The sequence below is a fragment of the Octopus bimaculoides genome, chromosome 3, assembly GCF_046866305.1.
Source record: "Octopus bimaculoides isolate indiv1 chromosome 3, ASM4686630v1, whole genome shotgun sequence".
NCBI lineage: Eukaryota > Metazoa > Mollusca > Cephalopoda > Octopoda > Octopodidae > Octopus > Octopus bimaculoides.
The window spans coordinates 5,612,714-5,631,709 of record NC_142930.1 but is presented as its reverse complement, the minus strand read 5'-3'; the positions used below and the strand labels follow the sequence as shown (position 1 = coordinate 5,631,709).

Below are 18,996 nucleotides of genomic sequence, written 5' to 3'. Positions count from 1 at the left end.
TTAGTTTTATTCCCAATATTAATCTCTTGAGGGTCCTTTGTTGATAAAAGTGAGGTAAATGAATGGTGAAGTTGTTAGGCTCACAACTAAATTCCCTCATTTCACATGATCTCAACCTACTCAACTGTAAATGACTATCACCTAAGTACCGGGGCAGCTCTCTCTCTCTCTTTCTGCCCTTCTACTCGTTGCGCCCACAATGTCCTGCTGAGAGGACATCGATATATGCACAGGCACTTAAAATACCAAGCAAAAGCATGAGACAAAAGCTATCCAGTCATACGCACTACGCTAACCTCTACCCCCCCATCACACTCTCTCACCCCATCCCATGACTCACTGTCTGTCTCCTCTCCTTACACTCACTCACCTTCTTGTAGTATCTCATCACCACTTTTTTCTTATCTCCTTCAGCCATAGATCTCCTCTTATAGCAAGACACCTCTGCTCCCCCCCCCCACATCATACTTTAGCCTTTCAACATCTGGCATAAAGCCACCCACCTCCGCCTTCCCCTCTTAGTAGTGGGAGCTTCTTTTTCCTCCTTCTCTGTTCTTTTCAGTCTTGCAAGTTACATGGCAACCTCAATGGTGCTGGTGCCACATAAAAAGCACCCAGTGCCACTCTGTTAAGTGGTTGACGATAGAAAGAGAATCAAGCCATAGAAACTGTGCCAAACATGATATTGGAGCTTACTGGTTCTTTGTCAATCTATCCAACCCATGCCAGCACGGAAAATAGAGGTATGATGATGATTTTGATGAGAATTAGAACATTATTTTATCTTGAAGAAGAGTTTTATCACCAAGATAGCAATTTTTGGTCTTTTAAAAGCCTGCAAGAATTAATCCTTATTGTACAGGATCTGAGGATACATGGTTCCAAGTCAACTCAATTTTGATAGTAGGGTACTTTCTGGAATTCTCCATATTTCACATGATGTATGTACATTTTATTTTCATTACCCAATTGAAGGAGGTTACGACAACCAATTTTCATCGGATAAATGGGTGACACGGCCGATGCCAATGTTGCCATGCTTGTGAAGACCTGTTCAACCGAGTGAAATCGATGCTCTGGCTGATGCCAGTGCCGGTGTCACGTAAAAAGCACCATTTGAGCATGGCCAATGCCAGTGCCGCCTGACTGGCACCCCTGTTGGTGACATGTAAAAAGCACCATTCAAGCGTGTCTGATGTTAGTGCCGCCTGACTGGAAAGTAAAAAGCACCCACCACGCTCTCAGAGCAGTTGGCATTAGGAAGGGCAACCAGCTGTAGAAACCTTGCCAGATCAGATCAGGGGCCTGGTGCAGCCTCCTGGCTTACCAGTTCTCAGTCAAACTGTCCAACCCATGTCAGCATGGAAAGTGGACGTCAAACTGATGATGATGATGGATGTTCTGTGACTACACTAAACCTATTAGAGATTAGGTCATCCATAATGCTTCTTCAACATTCTGACTTTTAGTATATTCTTTCACTCTTTTACTAGTTTTCAGTCATTTGACTGCAGGGACATGAAAAATTATAGTAACAGAAAAATAACATCGGCAACATACATTACGAATGAGAACAGTCAAATAAAGGGATGGGTTCAAAATTCCACAAGAAGACCTGATGAAGGCTGGAGAGTACATCAGCCAAAATGTTGTGGTAACAACAAGGATGAGGACACTTATCCGACCATTGTAAATAATGTACAGAATTCCTCATCTCAGAAATATAGAATAGTGTTACTAAAAGGTCAAACAATGAACAGCAGAATGGCCAGAAAATTCACTTGTAAAGTATTGGCCAGGCCAGCTCTGTGGTAGATGTACAGTATGATTGACCCCAAAATCCTACAGATACACACACATTGTCTCAGTTCCACATCCAGCAGTTTCCAGGTCACTCAAATCACTCATCCTGTGATTTTCTCAAAAAATAATCCTGAATTAATCTGTGATTGAAAAATCAAAAATGTTTATAAATAATTCAGAGATACTTACTTCAATTGCAGTTGTTCCTGTGAAAAAGAAAAAAAAAACAAACAAACATTACAAAGCTTCTTTCAATGAGATGACAAAATAAAAGCAAAAACGTTGGTCATTAACCCTTCAACATTCAGATTATTATGTGAAATGCTTATTTATTCACATTGGTTTGACTTAATCCTGCATTATCTCAGTTTCAAGATTTCAATAATGTCAGTGTTTATAGAACAACATTGTAGGGTAGGTGTGAGAGGCTGAATCTGACTGGTTTAACCCTTTCGTCACCAACCCAGCTGAAACTGCCTCTGGCTCTGAGTACAAATGTCTTATTTTCATAAGTTCTGAATTAAAATCTTCCACCAAACCTTAGTCACAATTTATGTTCCTAGCACTAGCTTAATGATAACTAAGTTATTTTACTAAATTCTTTGTTATATTTAAAATTAATTGAAAGAAACACAGAGCATCTCAACAGAAATATCATAACAAAATGGCTAAAATATATAATAGAGAAACAATTCTTAACCTTTTTGATACCAACCCAGTTGAAACTGCCTGTGGCTCTGTAATACAAATGTCTTGTTTTCATAAATTTTGAACTAAAATCTTCCAACAAACCTTAGTCACAATTTATGTTCCTAACACTAGCTTAATGATAACTAAGTTATTTTGCTAAATTCTTTGTTATATTTAAAGTAATTGAAAGAAACACAGAGCATCTCAACAGAAATACAGTAACGAAAGGGTTAAACAAAACAAGTAGAATAACTGGACCAGATACGGTCAGTCTGAATGCTAAAGGGTCAATACATGAATTAAAAAAAACTAAAAGTCAACACAAAAATGCCTTTCAGACTTTGAGCCTGTATTTCAAGAACTTGTTAAAAACTTTAATATGAAAGGTAACCCATTTTTAATTATTACTTTTGATTGTTATTTGAGAGACAGCATCACTATTATTTAGTTTTACAATACTACTGGAATCAATTTTACCTTTCACTCCATCAATAATATATATATATCAGTCAGGCACTGGTTTAAATTATATATTGGGTCATCCCATATGTAATGCGGTTTTTTTTATACTTCTTTTATTTTTCAAAATTAAGATAAACAAAGTTCTTTTTTAATCTAAAATATACTCCCCTTCATTTTTATACAATGCTCTTCCATCTATCTGGTAGACTTGCAAAGTCTCTCTTCCAAAATTCACTTGTCCGTCACAAAAATTACTCCTCCAGTACTGTTCTGACCTCGTCTACAGAATTCATATTTTTTCCGTCCAAATGATTTTGAAGACAGCGGAATAAATGATAATCAGATGGGGCAATATCCGGCGAATATGGTTGGTGGGGCATCATTTCCCATTCAAACTGCTCCAACCTTTGGAATGTCATCCTTGCTGTATGTGGCTGAGCATTATCCTGATGGAAGAACATCTTTTGTCTTGAAACCAAAGATGATCGCTTTTCTTCTAGCGCCGACTTAAACCCCTCAAGTTGCTCCCAGTAGATCTCCTTTGTTATCATTTGGTTTGAGTTTAAAAGTTCAAAGTGGACTAAACCTTTCATATCCCACCAAACAGATAATACCTTACGTGGTTGAAGACATTCTTTAGCCTGGGGTGTTGGTGTTTCTCCTTTCCTTACCTACTGTCTTTGGTGCTTGACATTTTTATAGAGAACCCATTCCTCGTCACCAGTCACTATTCGGTCCAAAAAAGGTTCATTCGTGAGATGTGACAGCAAAGAGCACACATTCACCCTCTGCGTGCGATTATAAAGTTTGTGAGGAACCCATTGACCCAATTTGTTCCAATGGCATGCAGGTATCAATGAATGGTTGAATGACCAAATCCAAGCTTCTCTGCTAGTTCCTCAACAATTACAATGGGATTCTTTTGTTCCGCGAAGGTTTGCAGGACATCCTCATCAAGCTCTACAGATCTCCCAGAACTAAGCTCGTCTTCTAGGCTGTAGTTTCAAGCTCGGAATTTCTGGAACCACCAATGACACTGGCTTATGTTTATTGTCCGATCCCCATGTGCTGCATTAATGTTACTCACACTTTCTGTTGCCTTTATTGAACTCATAAAGTAAAATATGCTCCTTTGTCACTTCCATTATAGCTTTGAAAAAGTAACTGTTTAAATTAAATTGCACTCTTCAAAACTTGCACTAAGAATAAGTACAAGTTAAAATTAGTACCTGCTTTTATAGCAAGTTGATGCAGGTAGTTTATCCTGTCCCCCTCCAGTATTTAGTTCATCAATTGAAAAAAATTGCATTATTTATAGGATGACCCAGTACTTATCCACACACTGGTCTAAATATGTATAGTCAGATGCTAGTCTAAATGATATATGAATCATAGACTGGTCTAAAAAGAATTTACAACCAGATTTAAACTGCACATTCACACAATTGAATTTGAAAGGTATTAACAACAATAGGAAATATTAAGTACCTACCTCTACTAATTTACTATTTATTGTTAATAAACATTCTTCGGGAGACAATTTACTAACATACTCATAAACTTTTTCTTGATACTCTATTTTTTCCTAAAAAAAAGCAAAAACAAAACACTTTTTAACCTTCGCAACGAAATTCAGATGTAAAAGAAATGGGACACTTTTCAATGTTCAAGTAAAAGTCACTGGTCTTTTGCTACAGTTTTATTCATAGTTTATTGAATATGTCAACCTCCGATACAGCAGTTACTATTTGATGGTTAGTTACTACAATACAAAGGTTTTACTCTTCTTACAGTGCTATGTGAAAAGCACTGATGCAGGTGCCACGTAAAAACCTCTGGTGCTGGTGCCACAGAAAAACACTGAGGCAGGTGCCACGTAAAAACCTCTGGTGCTGGTGCCACAGAAAAACACTGAGGCAGGTGCCACGTAAAAACCTCTGGTGCTGGTGCCACAGAAAAACACTGAGGCAGGTGCCATGTAAAAAGCACTCGTGTTGGTGTCATGCTGTAAAGTGGTTGGCATATTAGGAAGGGCATACAGCTGTAGAAACTATGCCAAAACAGACAATGGAACCTGCTGTGACCCCTAGCCTCACCAGTTCCTGTCAAACTGTTCAACCCGAGCCAGCATGGAAAACAGATGTTAGATGATGATGATGATGATGAGTCTGCCAGAAACTCACATTTTTGAGTATCACTGATTGTTTTTCCTTGCTGCTTATGGACTTTTATGGAAATGGTTGCTTTGTTTTGGCTTTCAAGATTTCTACACACTTTACTGCTTCCATATAACTATAAAAGCCACACAATCGTAATTCCTTTACTTATAAATTCCAAATTTTTCAGCTCATTTAATAATAATAAAGACAAAAAAACAATGAGAGATGAATGTCTCAGGAGATCAAATGAATGGGTGTCACTTTATATCTTGTGGCCAAAACATAAAATTATTAACAAAAACAGCAAATATACAGAGTGTTCAAAAAATCTCTCCGCAGGGAGTTTTTTCATCCTGTGCACCACCATGGTGCAAGTTCAAGAGTTTTTCGGTGAACGGATTATATCGAAGGGACTGTAGCCACCAAGATCACCTGATTTAACACTGGCAGACTTTTTTGTCTGGGGAGCAAGTAAAGGATCAGTGTACAAGAATCACCCGAAAACCATTAAATACGTACTGCGGAGAGATTTTTTGAACACCCTGTATAAGCAATCTCTCATGTTCCAGTGAAACAGACAATGTTAACACTTTACCAATCTATTTCTATTTTCATAATCTTCTTTCACAGCTGCTGGTAAGTCATTAAAAATTTTACTAAGTCCTTTCATTCTTTCGGTGCTTTTGACATCAACAAGGAGATGGCCAGACGTTTTGATAAACAATCCAAAACCATTACTGCAAAATAAAAATAAACAAAATTCTATGAAGTTGAACATAAGCTTACTGAATAAACAGCAATGTATTACTGGTAATTCCATGTCTATTATGATTATAGCAATATACTCTGATCGGTTCGCTCTTTGATTTATCCTTAGGTGTCTTAACCCTTTGGCATTCAGATTGCTGTCAAATGCAATGCTTATCTTATCCACATTGTCTTGGAATAATCATGCATTAACTCGTAGCTTCAAGATTTCAATGATGTGATTGTTTATACATTATTTACATTTGACGGATATTTGTCCTCATCTTGTTTGTTGTTAACACAACATTTCGGCTGATATACCCTCCAGCCTTCATCAAGTGTCTTGGGGAAATTTTGAACCTGGGTTCTTATTCCTAAAGCATAGTGGTTAAGAGCGTGGGCTACTAACCCCAAGATTCCGAGTTCAATTCCAGGTAGTGAACATCGAAAGATACCTTAGGAATGAGAACCCAGGATCGAAATTTCCCCGACATCTGATGAAGGCTGGAGGGTATATCAGCCGAAACGTGTTAAGAACAAACAAGATGAGGACAAATATCCATCAAATGTAAATAATGTACATAATTCCTCATCTCTTAAATATAGAACATGATTGCTTATTTTCAGAATGACATTGCAGAGCCGGTGTGAGGGACCTGATCTGACCAGTTTAAACATAAAACAGGTAGAATATTTGGGGCCAGACACAGTCAGTCTAAATAGCAAAGGGTCAAATGTAGATTACTATGACTGAAAGCTTTCTGTGCTCTGAGCTTCCAATGGCTCAACTGGTTCTGGATTCATAGAGTAAGAGTAATTAGCTTTGTGAAGGAGTGTGGCTTAGAGGTTAGGGAGTTTGGCTCAAGAATGCAAGGTCACAAGTTCAATACCTGGCATGCGTTGTGTCCTTGAATAAGACACTTTATTACACATTGTTCCAGTCTACTTAGCTGGCAAAAGTGATAACACCTGTGTTTTGAAGGGCCAACCTTGTCATATTCTGAGTCACACTAAATCTCACTGTGAACCAATGTCTGTGGAGTGCTCAGCCACTTGCACCTTTGATTAACTGGAACCTTCGTCATCATAACTAATGAAGTGCCAGATTTAGTTAGCCAGGAATGTATCCCTGATCACTAATCAAGTTACTCTTCATCTTTCAGTTGCAGACAAGTTTTCTTGTAATTTTTGGCACTCATTACTAATAACTGGTAGTAAAATAAAAGGCTCTGTCCAGAGATACAAAATATTGCCTGTCAGTGATCCAAACTTATAAATTACAAAGTGGTAACATTTTATTCATGATAACTCATTTTCACAGGTCATAAATGAAATCAGTTGATTACTTCAAATTAGGATCATTATAACAGTCAAGTCCTGCACATTAGACTTTTATGAAATTATTAACAGGCATGGCTGTGTGGTAAGAAGCTTGCTTCACAACCACATGGTTCTGGGTTTAGTCCGACTGCATGGCACTTTAAGCAAATGTCTTCTACTATAGCCTCAGGCCGACCAAAGCCTTCTGAGAGGATATGGTAGAGAGAAACTGAAAGAAGCCCATCACGTGCACGTGAGTGTTTGTGTGCCTTTGTGTCCGCTACCACTGCTTGACAACAAATGTCAGTGTGTTTATGTCCCCGTAACATAGTGATGTGGTACAAGAGACTGATAGAATAGTTCATTCAACAAAAAATTCTTCTAGGCAGTGCCCCAGCATGGCCACAGTCTGACTGAAACGAAATGAAAATGAACCCATTATTATCTGAGATAAAAGATATTTTTACCTGCAAGGCTTCTCAGGAATACCTAGCCTTCTAAGAAGCATTTTCTGTTCAAATTTTGAGAAAACGGGTTTCATTGTAAAATCTGGGTACACTCTTTTGTATTCCTTGACTTCTTCCTGTAACAAAATTAAATTTTAGATTTACATTTAGAACCATGTTGCAGAACTTAAGATTCTTCCTTCGTCGATGAATTATAACTTAGACCACACTTCTCCAAATACATTCCTTATCAGCTCTGATTTTGTGCCATATAAAATGTGCCAGTGCTGTGTAAACGCACCTGTGCCATATAAAATGCACTCGTGCCAGTGCTGCATAAACGCACTGTGCCAATGGCATGTAATAAGCACCCAGCACACTCTGTAAAGTGGTTGGCATTAGGAAGGACATCCAGAAGTAGAAACCATACCAAAACAGACAACTGGAGTCTGGACAGCTCCTGTCAAACAGTCCAACCCATGCCAGCACGGAAAACGGATGTTAAATCATGATGATGATTATGATGATGATGATGATGATGATGAAATTTATAGGCTCACATTGTTGACCTATATTTTTATTTGCTGGATCTAGAGGAAGGACCATTGCCCATGGCCTCTACAGGATGGTCTTGGAATGGTGAGTGTGGGAAAGTCATAAGCATGGAGAAAATTTCAGAGGGAAACATTTTAGGAAGGAAGGATTGGACATAGTGATAAACATACAACCTGTAATGGAGGCAGAAGGAACAAGAATGATGAGAGGAAGAGAGAGACAACAGGAGGATGGGAATGTTTGAGTGGAGGTAACAGGAATCCATTTACCTCTGAGGAGGAGAGGCCATTATATTAGCAGAGAGAGAGAGAGAGAGAGAGAGAGAGAAAGAGAGATATAGAACAATGGGTCAGAAGTTAAAGTGTAATAGTGATTTCATGCCAATCTGTCTGGTGGCCATTCTATGAATGCAATCTAAGACATTTAAATAGAAAACAGTAGCACATCAGAAACTGAAGAATAAATGACTTGACAAACATTACAGAATTCACTAGACCATGAAATCAAAATCGAATTAAATTCGACGACTGGCACCCATGCAAACGTTGTCTCCTTCATTGGACACGAAATTCGGCTTGCGAAGACCTGTCGGGGCAAGCGAAAGCAAAACCGTCATGGCACCTGTGCCCAGCATCGCCTCCCTGGCACTTGTGCCGGATGGCATGTGTAAAGACATTCGAGCGAGATCGTTGCCAGTGCCGCCGGACTGGCTCCTGTGCAGGTGGCACGTAAAATACACCATTTGCGCATGGCTGTTGCCAGTACCGCCTGACTGGCCTTCGTGCTGGTGGCACGCATAAGCACCCACTACACTCTCAGAGTGGTTGGCGTTAGGAAGGGCATCCAGCTGTAGAAACTCTGCCAGATCAGATTGGAGCCTGGTGTAGCCATCTGGTTCGCCAGTCCTCAGTGAAATCGTCCAACCCATGCTAGCATGGAAAGCGGACGTTAAACGACGACGATGATGATGATGATGATGATGTACAAATGAATTACAGTTGATCGCATTGCAAATTTTACAAACTCATACCACAACACAGATCAGACCCCCCACCCCTTTCACACCAAGACCTTTGGCAATATGCTGTGCTTGAGAAGAAGACCCATCAAGCCATAAGAAAACAGAGTCCTGGCAGATACTCGTGGCACACAAACAGGCACCCAGTACACTCTCAGCGTGGTTGGTGTTAGGAAGGGGATCCAGCTGTAGAAACCATACCAAATCGGACTGGAGTCTGGTGCAGACCTTCAGCTTACCTTTTTACCCTTGCATAACCCTTAAAATAAATTACATGTCTCAAGGAACCCCTACACAAAAAGAACTATATACCATATCTTTCACATATTTTTTTTCATCATAGTTCATGTGGTAAATACCATATATCTTAGGCCAACATGGTTTGGGGTCAGATGATACTCTCTCTCTCTCTCCATATATATATATATATATATATATATATATATATATATATATATATATATATATATCATCATCATCATCATCGTTTAACGTCCGTTTTCCATGCTGGCATGGGTTGGACGGTTCAACTGGGGTCTGGGAAGCCAGGAGGCTGCACCAGACACCAATCTGATCTGTCAGTGTTTCTACAGCTGGATGCCCTTCCTAATGCCAACCACTGAGAGTGTAGTGGGTGCTTTTTATGTGCCACCGGCACAGGGGCCAGAGAGGTCTGACATCGACCATGATTGGATGGTACTTTTTACATGCCACCAGCACGGAAGCCAGTCAAAGCGGTGCTGGCATCGGCCACGTTCAGATGGTGCTTTTTATGTGCCACCGGCGTAGGAGCCAGTCAGGGCGATGGAGCTGATACCAACCACGTTCAGATGGTGCTCTTTACGCACCACCAACACAGGAGCCAGTCGGGGCGAAGGGGCTGGCATCGACCATGTTAAGATGGTGCTTTTTACATGCCACCGGCATAAGGACCACAGCTACAATTTCCATTTGATTGTGATTTGATTTGATTTTGATGTACTTGACTCAATAGGTTTCCTCAAGCACGGCATGTCACCCTACGATCCAAAGGTAGTTTTTGAGTGCGGCTGGTTATGTGACACTGGTGTAGGTTACAGCTGTGATCTCGTGGTTATTATATTCTTTTGATAATATGACAGGTTAGACAGGATGAAGTCTATACTACAATAATTATCTGTTTGTTGTCCACAGGGGGCTACACACAGAGGGGACAAACAAGAACAGACAAAGGGTTTAAATCGATTACATCGACCCCAGTGTGTAACTGGTACTTATTTAATCAACACCAAAAGGATGAAAGGCAAAGTCGACCTCGGCAGAATTTGAATTCAGAATGTAAAGACAGACGAAATACCATTAAGCATTATGCCTGGCGTGCTAACGTTTCTGCCAGCTCACCACCTTTACTACAATATTACAATAACCAATATGTTGCGCATGTATAGTAATATTACAATCATGAAATTAGCATTAACTTATCTCAGTCTTTCTCGTGGAACCGCTAGGAATCTTTTGCGGAACCCTAGGCTGCTGAGCAATTGATAAATAATGCTTTAATCTAATCAAATTCCATTTCCTGAAGTCTTCCTCTTAACGGTTGGAGAATAAAAAAGTCCCTTAATATATTTTGGTACAATTTGAAAAATAAAAACAGTAGAATAACTTACCAAGTATTTCTTTTCCCAATCTTGTGCCTGCACAATGTATTTCATTTTCTTTTTATTGTCCAAACTTATCCACTGTTTTGATAAACGGTTTAATATATTGATTTGGCGAAGCTGAAAAGGGGCACAAAAAAGATTTCATTACATTTTCCGTTGAAAGTACAAAAAAAAAGAGAAAATATTTTAACTGTGATTAAATTTTCCTGCAAACGTCTCCACAAAATTTTGAAACAAAAACCTGGGCGAATACAGTAAAATCCAAGTCTTAATATGACCATAGTTAAAATTATATAATCATACCAACTTTTTCCTGTTGGCATTGACAAGAAAGTCAAAAAATGAAACTGTGATGATAGATTTGTGGATCTTTGTGATTATCAAAATACAGGTGATTTAGAAAATGACAGGTGTGACAAACTTAGAAATTGCATCAATCCCAGTTACGCTAAGTTATGGAGACGTAAACACACCACCATCGGTTGTCAAGCAATGTTGGGGGGACAAACACAGACATACAAGCATACACACATATATATATATATATATGGGAGAATATACAAATAATAACAACAGACGAGGACAGGTGGTGTAAATAACAAAAGTATATATTAGTATGACGCTCGGGAATACGGAAAGTCTTTGACGTTTCGAGCTACGCTCTTCAACAGAAAGAATACGGAGACAAGGAGAAAAACACGGAGAAAAAAAATTGAATAGTGTTCAGTCAACGGTCAATCATAATAATGGCCGATCATAACAATGGCTGACCGGAAGTTAGAAATTCTTATTTCAGGAGAGCTAAGAAAGGGGGAGATAACAAACGGTGATCGGGAACGAGGGGCTGTGTGTGGGAGGTAGAATGCTGGTGATCTTGATGTATGTAGTGTGAAAATGGGGAAGGGAGAAAGGGAGAAAGTAGTTGGTCAGTTGTAGTGTGTGCGTGGTGTGATGCGAGGGTATTGGTGTGGTGTGCGTGGTGTGATGCGAGGGTATTGGTGTGGTGTGATGTGAGGGTGTTGGGAGGTGGGGAAGGCATGGGTGGAGTGTGGGTTAGGCTGAGGGTGGGGTAGAGGTAGGGGTCTGTGGGTAGGGTGGGGTATGTGGGTAGGGGTGGGTGGTGGGTGTAAGGAATTGGATGGGGTGGAGTGGGAAGGTAGAGTATGAGTGTGTTGGGGTGTGGTGGGATGAGCTTATGAGGGGGTGTTGACAAGGAGGGAGAAGGGGAAGGTGGATGTAAGAGAGGGGGAAGATGGGTATGGGAGGGGAGAGGAAGAGAGGAGAGAGGGTGGGTATAAGAGAGGGGGAAGGTGGGTATGGGGGAGAGAAAGAGGGGAAGGTGGGTATGGGGGGGAGAAAGAGAGGAAGAGAAAGAGAGTGAGAGAGAGGGGAAGAGAGTGAGAGAGTAAGAGAGTAAGAGTGTAGAGAGTAGGAGAGTAAGAGTGTAGAGAGTAAGAGTGAGAGAGGGGGGAGTACGAGAGAAGAGAGTGAGAGAGAGTAAGAGAGAGGAGAGAAAGAGTAGGGGTGAAGAGAAGTGGGAGTGGAGAGAAGTATGAAGAGAGGTGAAGAGACCTACATATATTATATATATATATATATATATATATATATATATATATATATATATACACTACAGGCTTCTTTCAGTTTCCGTCTACCAAATCCACTCACAAGGCTTTGGTCGGCCCAAGGCTATAGTAGAAGACACTTGCCCAAGGTGCCATGCAGTGGGAATGAACCCAGAACCATGTGGCTGGTAAGCAAGCTACTTACCACACAGCTACTCCTGCGCCTGTATGGAATTTGTTCTTGTAATGCAATGATGATAAAGGCTGGGGGAGGTACCTGCTGTAAATGTGAGGCGAAAGTTCCAGAATTTATTTAACCAATAAATTCAAATGAAAAAAAAACTTACTTGTGGGAATTTCTTTAATGCTTTTTTACGATGCGATTCTATATACAATCTGAACGGTGTCATCGGTTTCGGCTTTGGTAGTGCTTTGGTATATCTGTTATGGAAAAAGAAATAATCTTGATGAGTAAAAATTGGAAAAAAAATACAAAAAGAAAAAGACACACAAAACCCAGTAGATGTAGGGGTTGTGACATTCATGCCTTTCTCAACAATAATGTAGCAGAAATGAAATGAGTAAAGAAATTTTCAAATCCAGAACAAAGGACTTAGTTCATCTGCCACTTGACACTGCTCTGCAGCTAGAAAAACCACTGCCACCGCCACCACTGCTGGCGTCACCACTGCTACCAAACTTTAGTCACAATTGATGTTCCTAACACTAGCTTAGGGATGATGAAGTTACTTTAATAAATTCTTTGTTATATTTAAAGTAATTGAAAGAAACACAGAACATCTCAAAATAAATATGGCAATGAAAGGGTTAACGTCCGTTTTCCATGCTGGCATGGGTTGGACGATTTGACTGAGGCCTGGAGAGGCAGCAGCTGCACCAGGCTCCAATCTGGTCTGGCAGAGTTTCTACAGCTGGATGCCCTTCCTAATGCCAACCACTCCAAGAGTATAGTGGGTGCTTTTTACGTACCACTGGCACAGGAGCCAGTAAGGCAGGGCTGGCAATGATCACATTCGGATGGTGCTTTTTATGTGCCACCAGTACAGGAGCCAGTCAGGGGGTATTGGCATCGGTTGGTGCTTTTCTACGTTCCACTGGCACAGGAGCCAGTAAGGCAGGCCTAGCAACGAATACGTTCGAATGGTGCTTCTTACAGGCCACTGTTACGGGAGCCAGTCAGGAGGTACTGGTGTCGGTCACAATCGGTTGGTGCTTTTTACATGTCACCGGCACCAGTAAGGCAAGCCTAGCAACAAGCACGTTAGGATGGTGCTTTTTACATGCCACTGGCACAGGAGCCAGTCAGCGGGTACTGGCATCGGTCATGACTGGCTGGTACTTTTTACGTGCCACCGGCACAGGAGCCAGTCAGGGGACACCAGCTCCAGCACTGGTTTCACTTGACTCAACAGGTCTTTCTTTATAGAATAGAAAAATAGCCAAGATAAGTGTATCAGTTATCCTTATTTATCAGCTACACACACACACCTCCCACATGTTTAGCTGTCAGTTGTGAATATGACCTGGTAGTGGGTCTCCTGTGGTTTTGGTGCTTTAGGTGGTATAGATACCCTCTAGACCCTGCTGCCCTTCACCCAGCAGAACACTGAGCATGTAACAGCCAAGCAGACTGAGCCAATATGAAATGAAGTGCCTTTCTTGAGAAGGCAGCCTGCAGCTGATGTAGTCCTGTCTCTTCCTCCCATACTGCTCAGTCTAGGAATTGAAACCCCAGCCTCACAATCACGAACCTAATACACTGACCATAATACTACGCTCTTCCACAGATCAGAGAGTACAAAAGTTGAGTACACTGCTATTTATTATGTTCTAAGCTCTTAAGCCCTGACCAGGATATAATATGGCAACCAAAAAGTTGTTGCACACTGGTGCATTCTTCAACATCATCATCATCAATGAACGTCTGTTGTCCGTACTGGCATGGGTTGGACGGTTTGACCAGGGCTGGCATTGCAGGAAGGCTGCACCAGACTCCAGTCTTGACTTGGCATAGCTTTCTATGGTTGAATACCCTTTCTAGCACCAACCACTCTGAGAGTGTGATGGGTGCAGGTTTTATCACCTTTTGTATGTGTATATGCATGTATATATGCATATATATATATGCATATATATATATATATATATATATATATATATATGCATATATATATATATGCATATATATATATATATATATATATATATATATATATATATGCATATATATATATATATATATATATATATGCATATATATATATATATATATATGCATATATATATATATATGCATATATATATATATATGCATATATATATATATATATATATATATATATATATATATATATATATATATATATATATATGCATACATATATATATATATTTTATTTATGTTATTATATGATTGAATGCCACACATCCATTTCCAAGTAAGTTTATCTTAATTTTGATGTGACTCTACCCTATACTGTTCTCCCCCCACTTCATTTTCTCTCTCTTCCTTTCTCTAATTCTCCCCCCCTTTCGTTTTTTTCCCTTTATTCTTTCTCTAATTCTGTTTTTTCTCTCCTTCACCGTTTTCTATCTGTCTGTCTCTCTCCCTCTTCCTCCTTTACTATCTCTCGTTGCTCAAACATGACCATCGTCCATCTTTCTTTTTCTTCAGTCTGTCGCACAGACCACACACATTCTTATCCGTCTCCACTCCTATCTTTTCTCTTGTCAAAGAAGGTTCCTCCAGCGTTCGCTACCATACCTCGTCTGGCCTAACAGCCCTCACTGTTTGTTTTCACTGTCCTGCTTTTGTTACCAGCTTTGACCCTCTGCAAATACCAAATTTTATTTTGGTTCACAGGAGCAACTGTTTTTCGAAGGCACATATCGTCATGAATTGCTCAAAATGTGGAGTAGATAAACAGTCGACAACTGATGAAGGGTCAGTCTTTATGGAAATTAGTTGTGGAGAAACGGAAAATACCGTTTATATTGTGTATCACTCACTAAAAAGACGAAATTTTAAAAATCTGTTGTCTTTCTCTTTCTCTCTTTACACTGTCGCTAGAAAGGGACTTAACTCATGCTCCGACTTAAAAATTGTTAGAAGTTATGGTTTAAAATTATTTTTAACCCTTTCGTTACCATATTTCTAACCAAAATATACCCCTTATGTGTTTCAATTAATTTCTAACATAATCATAAATTTAGTCTTGTTTCATTAAACAACTCTAACTTTTTTATTTATCAACATATTAATGTGATTTTTGGAAGATAATTTAACGAAAGGTTCTCAACCAATTCTATACCAAAATTTTTGTCACAAAGTGACTCTAATTACAGGTAAATACAGGTAAATTCAACAAAATATAAAATTATTTAAATTTTGTTCAAACATCGCTATAGAAAATGGGTTATTAGCTAATATTCAATTGGGTATACAACAAAATATTATTATAGAAGAGTTGTGCACATTACTGGATTCATTACTGTCTTTTGCCAGTATAAAATTCAAATCCAGAGTAGTACCCAGTATTTGATTCACAAATCTTCCAAACTTTGATCCCCCATTTTGTGGGCTTTCCTGGCATATACTGTCGAAAACGCACTCGGCCTTTATAGCCCACCATATCCTCATTTATAAACTATTTTATATGTGTTTTGAACACAGTCAATGAGGGGTCTTATTTTAAATAAGGGATCAAAGTCTGGTTCTCCACGTACTGGTGTACTGCTCGTGTCTCTTACATGTAAATATTGAGTCAATTTTAAAAACCATGTCCTCGTCATTATACTTGAGACATATTCGTCTCCAAAGGGTTCATCACTACTCCAGTAATTTGTTATTCTAGGTAACTTTCTAATGCCCATAATAATATTTATGGCAAAATATTCTTTAATTTCATTCAAGTTTGTGGGAAACCACAAACTATCCCTTTTTACTCTTTGTTTACATTCAGCGTAACGGTTTGTTTCCGCCGTAATCAATTCAAATAGGTACATCGGAAAAAGCAAAAAGAAATAGTCTAAAGTTTTACTCTCCTGGGTAAGACTGTGACTTGGTCCAGTTTCTTCAGAAAAATCACTGAAAGAAGGAGTTTTTAAATTTTCACTCCATTCAGGTACTAATTCATTCTCTTTATTGCTATCGGAGCTCTCAGATTCACTGCTTTCATTTTCGGAAAATGAAACCTCAGATTCATTATCAAATACCACATGCTTTTTTTTTCGGTTACAGAGTTAGATTTATCAAGGTCTTCAACGGGAAATCCTTCAAATTCTGACTAGCTGCTTGACAGAATAAAATTCGTATCCATTTTTTTGTCAGGATTACAAATTTTGAAAACACAACAGGAACAAATTTGGAAAAAATCTCCCAAAATTCACAAAATTAAAAAAACACGTCGATCGTTGTACAAAACTATAGCTGAACTGTTTACACAAATAATCACGTGTTTTCACGAATGTACTAACGAGATTCGCTCTGATATTCTCATTTAAATATGAATAGGTGATAACGGGCGGTTTTGGGTGGCTTGGTCACATGAACCAAAATTTTTTTCGGGCGGCTTTGGGTGGTTTGGTAATGAAAGGGTTAATGCAAAAATTCACCGGTTAGGAAGGAAGAAAAAAAAAAAATAAATGGCCGATTCCGGGCATTTTCGACCATGAGGAATCCATTGGTGCGACTCCCAAATTGCTATCTTTTAAGGTGTGGATTTCTATAGATGCAACACACACTCACAAACTCAGCTTTACAATATGTACTGATACTGATGAGCTGTTGAAAATTAAACATCTTAATATTTGGTAAGTTAATTAATTTTAACGATTACAAAAATAGAACAAGAAAAGAGAGAAAAGATACATACGTTTTGGGAGAGTTTAATGTCTGAAAATAAAAAGAGGAAAAGGAAACTGTGAAACAGCAATAATCTTTAAAGCAAAGGAAATCAATGTGTGTGTGAGAGAGAGAGAGGGGGGGGGGAGAAAGCATGAGAGAGACGGATGGCTTATTTTTATACTTGTTTCAGCCATTATACTGTGGCCATGCTGGAGCACTGCCTTAACATTTTTTTAGGCAAGTGAATTGATCCCAATACTTGTTTTTTTAAAAAGCTTAGAACTTATTCTATTGGTTCCTTTTGCTGAACCACTAAGTTACAGAGACGTAAACACACCAATGCCAGTTATCAATGCAGGAAGCGCATTGTGATCAGCAAGGTATGAACGTCCGACAGTCTACTTGACTATGTGATCATAATGAATTAACTTAGTTACTATCAGTAGAGAGCGAAACATTTTATGATTTATTGTAAAATGGATAAAAGTTAGAAATATGTGTGAAATAAGAGATCTGCACCAAAGCACATGACTGAACTGTTGGGAAAGTAAGTGTGTGTGTGTGTAAAAGATGGGATTAAGAGCAAGAACATTGAATGACAGGACAATACTAGAGCTAAACTTACCGGTAATATCTTGATAGCATCTTTTACAATTTCCAGCATTGTCCGAATCTTGCGAACCTTTAAAACATAAATAAGTAAAAGGTCAAGCAAAAAGTGTTGAAAAAAAAAAGAAGTAGGGTTATTATTAGCAGCAGATAATTAAATAATTGTTAACGAAGTTTCTAATTAGAATACAGAAGTGTTCATTTAGTTCTCTTAGTCCTCTTATTTTCTTTTGGTTGGCGCTAAGAGGGGAATGCAGGTGCAGAAACCATGCCAAATCAGCTTACCAGTTTTCAGTCAAACCGTCCAACCCATGCCAGCATGGAAAATGGACGTTTGATGATGATGAACTTATGTTCCAAATATTAATTGTTCTAGTGTCAATTATTGCGTGGACCAATTTACACACAAACTACAATCTTAATCTTTACATATACACACTGGCAGAAGAAGTAGAGTGATAAAACGGGTTTGTATACTTTTCAAGACTGAATTGAGAGTGTGCCAGTGCTATATAAAGAGAATTTACAAACTAACTTGTCTCTCTACATGTCTCTGAAGAGCACACGACAGAGTGTAGGTTCCCTGAGAGAAATGTTAGACAAAAGAAGCATCGGATATGGCGTGCAAGAGAGACGTTTGCGCTGGTATGGTCATGTACTGCAGATGGACGAGGAGATCTGTGTGAAGAAGTGCCACTCCTAAACAGTGGAAGGAATCCAGGTTAGAGGGAGACCCAGGAAGACATGGGATGAGGTGGTGAAGCATGACCTTCGAATGCTGGGCCTCACAAAGACAATGACAAAAGACAGACACCTCTGGAGGTATGCTGTGACTGAGAAGATCCAGCAAATAAAGGGAGTTCACAGCTGTAGCCTACGCCAGTGTCACATAACCAGCCCACTCAAAAGTACCTTGGATTGTCCTTGAGGAGACCTATTGAGTCAAGTACATTGACATCAACATCAATATCAAATCAAATGGAAATTGTAGTTGTGACCCCTGTGCAGGTAACACGTAAAAAGCACCATCTGAATGTGGCCGATGCCAGTGCTGCTTTGGCTGGCTTCCATGCCGGTATGTAAAAAGCACCATCTGATCATGGTCAATA

At 39.2% G+C, this 18,996-nt stretch overlaps 1 protein-coding gene across 14 annotated transcripts in view; it reads right to left on the bottom strand.

Moving 5' to 3' along the window:
- The window catches only part of LOC106867195 (nucleolar transcription factor 1), a 62,457-nt gene that overhangs the window by 5,308 nt on the left and 38,153 nt on the right, over positions 1 to 18,996 (bottom strand). For all 14 annotated transcript variants that reach the window (XM_014912000.3, XM_014911998.3, XM_052966661.2 and 11 more), the window contains 8 exons: positions 17,904 to 17,960; positions 17,307 to 17,326; positions 12,759 to 12,852; positions 10,850 to 10,960; positions 7,649 to 7,764; positions 5,710 to 5,851; positions 4,448 to 4,540; positions 1,993 to 2,009 (listed from right to left, as the gene is read on the bottom strand). In XM_014912000.3, coding sequence (XP_014767486.1) covers positions 1,993 to 2,009; positions 4,448 to 4,540; positions 5,710 to 5,851; positions 7,649 to 7,764; positions 10,850 to 10,960; positions 12,759 to 12,852; positions 17,307 to 17,326; positions 17,904 to 17,960 — 650 coding nt within the window. The remainder of the gene's footprint in view (positions 1 to 1,992; positions 2,010 to 4,447; positions 4,541 to 5,709; positions 5,852 to 7,648; positions 7,765 to 10,849; positions 10,961 to 12,758; positions 12,853 to 17,306; positions 17,327 to 17,903; positions 17,961 to 18,996) is intronic.